Below are 5,914 nucleotides of genomic sequence, written 5' to 3'. Positions count from 1 at the left end.
TGCTAGGTCATATAGAGTTTGGAAGACCAAGGAGCCTCTATTCCCACTGATGGCCGATTAGGTCATCTTCTGCTACATATGCAGCTAGAAACACTAGATTTTTTTTTTTTAAGATTTATTTATTTATTTTACATATATGAGTGTTCTATCTGCATGTTCACCCGCATGCCCGAAGAGGTCATCAGAACTCATTATAGATGGTTGTGAGCCACCATGCGGTTATCAAGGATTGAACTCAGGACCTCTGGAAGAGCAGCCATTGCTCTTAACCGCTGGGCCATCTCTCCAGCCCAGTTTTTTGATTCTTTATTTAAAACACCTGTGGGTTGACAAGTGTCTCTCAGTGACAGATTGCTTGTCAACCTTCAGGAGACCATAGGCTCCATCACTAGCACCACAAATAAATAACTCCCTAAATAGTAATGCTTCGCTGCATTTTATTTCAATAATGAGCACTGGTTAGTTGTTTGTGGATATTTCTGTTACTGTATAACTCTCTTTGCATTTCCAGAAACTCTCGGAATTAAAACAGCAGACTATACCCCTGAAGAAGAAGTTGGAGTCCTATTTAGATTTAATGCCGGTAATTGTTGCTACAGGATTTCTTGGAGTCATGTTTTCTAATTTTTCTCTAAAGACACTAAACTATCAAAATAGTGGGTTTGTGGTCAAAGATTTAAAATCCGTGGCAGGATTGAGAGTGGCGACTCACACTTGTTACTTGAGTACTTGGAAGGCCAGAGTGGAAGGGTCCCTGCTTTCTAGGGCAGCTCAGGCTACAGAATGAAGTTTTGTGTCAGCAGCCAGCTTGGCATGGCGGCCCACATCTATAACTACAGCTCTTGGGAGCTGGAGGATTTTGAACTACACCGTGAGACCCTGTCTTGTTACCTTTATGTATTTATCTTGGGTGTGGGGGCCATAGCACACACAGAGAGACCTGCAGAACAAGTTTCAGGACAGCCAGGGCAACACAAAAAAAATCCAGTCTTGGAAAAAAAAAGATCCAGCTGTAAGGCAATTTCTTAATTAGGGATTGATGGGGGAGGGACCCTGGGCCAGTGGGTTTGGGTTCTGTAAGAAAGCAGACTGAGCACAAAAGCCATGGGGAGTAAACTGCACGGCTTCATAGTCTCTGCCTCCAGGTTTCTGCCCTGTGTGAGTTCCTGTCCTGACTTCCTTAAATGATAAGCAGCCATATGGAAGTATAAATCACATAATCCCTCTTCCCCAACTTGATTGTGGTCATAGTGTTTCATCACAGCAAAAGAACCCCAGTCTGAAACAAGGCTGTGACTTTAAAGTCTCAGCTGCAGTGGCCTCTTCCTCCTGAAGGTTCCAGAGCCTCCCTCAGTAGCCCCAGCAGAGCCCTGAGACTTCTCATAGCAAAGCGTGACGCTTTCCTTGTTTGTTTTTCTTTATAAGAATCCATCTCTTGCTCAAGTGAAAATTGAAGAGGCAAAGAGAGAATTAGTAAGTACTTCTCATTTTTCTTACTTCATTTTTCCCTTTTAAATTAGCAGTTATTCAATTGAGATAATAAGATTTTTAAGCTGTGTTGAGTGATGAAGTCCAACTGCTTGGGAGTACACACTGTCTCAAAAAACAACAAAACAAAAAATAAGACAAAACAGTAAATAAGAACAAACAAACAAATACCTCAGTAGGCCAAGGCAGGATCAGTGCAGGTCTGAGGCTAGCTGCAGCTGCATATGGAGATTCTTTCAAAGCTACACATAAGCTACACACATGAAAATATGCACATATATATATATATATACACACACACACACACACACACACACACGCGCGCGCGCACACAAGGACTAGCAGTGTAGCTCAGTGGTAGAGAGGGCTTGCCTGGCTTCCTTAAATTCCTTAGGCACACATACATGTGCATACAACAAACACACACACATACAAAGGGATGGTAATATAGTTCAGTAGTCAAAGGCTTGACTAGCGTAAATAAGTTCCTCAAACAAATAAATAAAACATTTGCTTTTAATGCTTGCTTTTTCTACTTCTCTTACTTAAGTATCGTTAGAGGTTGATGACATCTCTTTCATGTCCGTATTTCTGGCTCGTTTTCTTCCTCTAGGACGCCATCGAGGCTGAACTTACCAAGAAAGTAGACATGATGGGACTGTGAGGACAGACAAGTAGTCCTGCTTCTTCTGAGATGGAGATGACTGTTGTTAGAGATGATGATGTCTTTATTAGTAAAATAACAGGGTTCCGTTCTGGATTTAAATTCTGTGGCCTGAATACAGTTTGCATATGAAAAAGCATTTCTTTTCTTTTCCTGTTATCTGTTGCTTACTGTACACCTCAAATGTTACCTGCTGCTTACTGAACACCTCACAGTTAAGAATCTTTCCAAAAGGGGCTGGTGAGATGGCTCAGTGGGTAAGAGCATCCGACTGCTCTTCCAAAGGTGCAGAGTTCAAATCCCGGCAACCACATGGTGGCTCACAACCATCCGTAACAAGATCTGATGCCCTCTTCTGGAGTGGAATCTTTTCAAAAGTGGGTAGGGGCTAGGGAAATGGCTGTGGTTTAGAGTGCTTTTTACTCTTGCTGAAGACCCGGGTTCTATTCTCAGCGCCCATATGGTGGCTTGAAAGCATCCCTAACACTAGTTCCAGGGAACCTGACACCCTCTTCTACCATCTGCAAGCACCAGGCACACATGTGGTACGCAGACGTGTGTACAGGCAAGATGCTCATATACATAAAAAAAATTTTAATTGACAAAAATGAATCCTTCAGTAGTTCCCTTAAGTGACCATCATGACAGTTCTGCAGACTCACAAGCTAAGTCAGCGGAGTTCCTGTGGTTCCAGTTTCGCTACCTGCTCCCTTCTCTAGGGCTTACTGGCCTGTCTTCAAGCGTTAATATGTTTACCTCATGACAAAAGTAGATTTTAGGGGGCTGGAGAGATGGCTCAGTGGTTAAGAGCACCGACTTCTCTTCCAAAGGTCCTGAGTTCAAATCCCAGCAACCTCATGGTGGCTCACAACCATCTGTAATGAGATCTGATGCCCTCTTCTGGTGTGTCTGAAGACAGCTACAGTGTACTTAGATATAATAATAAATAAATACTAAAAAAAAAAGTAAGATTTTAAACCAGTGGCAGAAAGAAGAATAATGAAGAAAGCATATGGTACTAAATTTGTATTTCATGCTTAAAAATATATTAGTATAAATAAAAAAAAAAAAAAAAAAAAAACAAAGCCAATATAAAAAAAAAAAAAAAAGCAAAAATAAAGATGCTGAGGGGCTAGAGAGATGGCTCAGTGGTTAAGAGCACTGACTGCTCTTCCAAAGGTCCTAAGTTCAAATCCCAGCAACCACATGGTGGCTCACAGCCATCTGTAATGAGATCTGATGCCCTCTTCTGGTGTGTCTGAAGACAGCTACAGTCCATTTACATATAATAAATAAATAAATCTTTAAAAAAATAAAGATGCTGACCTGGAAGTGTAACTCAGTTGATAAAAGCTCCTTGATCCATCTCTAGCCCAGCATGGTACACATGTCAACTTGACACAAGCTGGAGTCATTCCTGGATCGCTCTGGCCTGTAGGGCATTTTCAGAATGAATGATAGATGTGAGAGGGCCCTCGTCACTGTGGGTCAGGCCACCCCTGGCCTGTAGGGCTGGGCTGTATAAAAATGCAAGTTGAGCGAGCTAGTAAGCAGCATGGCTCCATGCTCTCTGCTTCAGCTTCTGCCACCAAGTTCCTGCTTAGTTCCTGCCCAGACATCCCTCAGTAACGGACTGAAAGCTTTATTAAACGTATGAACTAGGCCTCTTAGAATATCTAGCACCAGTGAAGCCATGGACCGACTACAAGGTTCAACTGTATTGGTCCAAGCCAGAGCTTACCTGCTTTGGGGTGTTGAGCACATTTGTAGTGCCCGCATGAGATGAGTGCCTGGGAGAAGACTGTCAAGTGCCTGCCTGCTGTCACTCTTGGTGCAGTGTAGCCACCAGCGGCAGGAGGGCTGGGTTCCTGAAAGGAAAGCTGGGGCTGTATGGGAAGAACAGAGGAAAGAAATAACAAGACGAAGTTCTCTGATCAAGGCTCAGTGTTTAACCCTAGGGTCTGAATTTAAAGGGGGGGGGACCCATCCCCCACTTTGCCAGGATCTCTTCAGGAAGACAAGCGCAGCTGCTTAGCAGGTCGTGGCTTGCAGGAAGCTGCAGATGTGGCAGGACAGACTCCACCTCGGTCAGAAGACTCCCCTTGGTGGGCTAGCCAACTGTGGCAAAGCAAGGTCTGATTCAGCCCACTCAAGGCTGGGGGAAGGGCGCACTCTCTCTACCCCAACTGTAAACAGAAAGGAAATCTAGACTGTAGTTTACTTTCCTTGGTGAGACCTCAATGCCATCCCAAATCTGAACAAAATTCCAAGCAAGTTAAATACAGAGAAATGATACAAAAAACAAAACAAAAAAGCCACTGCGATCATTCAGAGTGTACAGTTGAACTGACAGTTGGTTTTCAAAAGTTACAGGGGGGGGGGGAGCTGGTGCAAAGGTCCGGAGTTCAAATCCTAGCAACCACATGGTGGCTCACAACCATCTGTAACAAGATCCGACGCCCTCTTCTGGAGTGTCTGAAGACAGCTACAGTGTACTTACATATAATAAATAAATAAATCTTAAAAAAAAAAAGTTACAGTGGGGACAAAAAGCCCCAGGAGCGATAAGCCCTTTGTGCCAACTGAAAGGTTGGGTGTAGAGGCACATGTCTATAATCACTGCCACACAAGGAGGCGAGAGAGTTGAAGACCAACCAGGCTGTGTCCCAAGACCCCATCTCAACAAAAGAAAATGCTTCACCCCAGATTACACCAATGGAGAAGATTAGAAACGCAGGTAAGGGGTGGTGGGTGTCAGTGATCTAGCGTGGCCTTTGTCTCTGTGGTATGCTGCCTCGGCATCTGCCTCCAGACTCTGTCTTCCCTTCCTAGCTATAGATGGCTAGGAAATGCTTGAAGATTAGCATGCTAACATCATATGAGGCAATTCAGGCCCAGAAAGACAATGCCTCATTCTCTCTCACATGTCTGAATTTTTAGATCTGTTGGCTAAGTTAGAGTGTCTGTAGAGGTCAAGAATCTGAAAAGGGTCCAGGAGAGGAAGAAGGGAAGGGGTCTTTAAAGAGAGAGGGCTAGTAGAATACACATGAAAATAGAGGAGTGTAGGCTTAGATTCTGTCAAAACCTACTTTATTTGGGGTTCTTAAACACTTCAACCTCCCCTCTAACCCACTGACCAGAGTTAAGGGGGAAAAAAAGGTTAACTGGAAAAGGGGATTGTGGAAGGGGTTCCCTGGGGCGATTCCACTCTTCACTGTTAGGGTACCAGCAGTTAATAAATAAATAAAAAGCCAGTAAGAGTGTTAGAGTCTGCAATGGCAGAGCAAAAGTATATACGGTACAGGAACAGCAGAGAGCTCATGTCTCCGTGCCCAAGTGGGAGGCAGAGAGAACACGGAGTGGCATGAGTCTTGAAACTTCCAAGCCTTCCCCCAGTGACAAACCGGAGCAAGTATTTAAACATGTGAGCCTTTGGGAGCCATTCTCCTCTAAACCACCACATTCTACTTCCTGGCTCCCGTAGGCTAGGCACATCTCATAATGCAAAACGCATTTAGTCCAACTTCAAAAGTGTCCACACAGTCTCTCCGAGACAGGCTTTCTCTGTATAGTTCTGGCTGTCCTGGAACTCACTTTGTAGACCAGGCTTGCCTTGAACTCAGAAATCTGCCTGCCTCTGCCTTCCCAGTGCTGGGATTAAAGGCGTGTGCCACCACCGCCCGGCAGTCTCTTACGGTCTTAACTGTAAGTCCAAATCTCTTTTGAATCCCAAGGCCATGTCTTTTTTTTTTTTTTTTTTTT

General features: G+C 44.1%; 1 protein-coding gene across 2 annotated transcripts in view; it reads left to right on the top strand.

Moving 5' to 3' along the window:
• The window catches only part of Haus1 (HAUS augmin like complex subunit 1), a 16,596-nt gene extending 14,305 nt beyond the window's left edge, over nucleotides 1–2,291 (top strand). Inside the window, exons 7-9 of one of the 2 annotated variants that reach the window (XM_021214953.1) lie at nucleotides 512–583; nucleotides 1,426–1,473; nucleotides 2,102–2,291. In XM_021214953.1, the coding sequence (XP_021070612.1) occupies nucleotides 512–583; nucleotides 1,426–1,473; nucleotides 2,102–2,152 (171 nt within the window). In that variant the 3' untranslated portion in view covers nucleotides 2,153–2,291. The remainder of the gene's footprint in view (nucleotides 1–511; nucleotides 584–1,425; nucleotides 1,474–2,101) is intronic. The other variant, XM_029546862.1, reaches the window with a different exon arrangement.
• Nucleotides 2,292–5,914: the final 3,623 nt, after the last annotated feature.

The sequence above is a fragment of the Mus pahari genome, chromosome 15 (genome assembly GCF_900095145.1).
Source record: "Mus pahari chromosome 15, PAHARI_EIJ_v1.1, whole genome shotgun sequence".
In the NCBI taxonomy this organism is placed as follows: Eukaryota; Metazoa; Chordata; class Mammalia; order Rodentia; family Muridae; genus Mus; species Mus pahari.
This window is presented reverse-complemented; position numbering and strand designations above follow the sequence as displayed.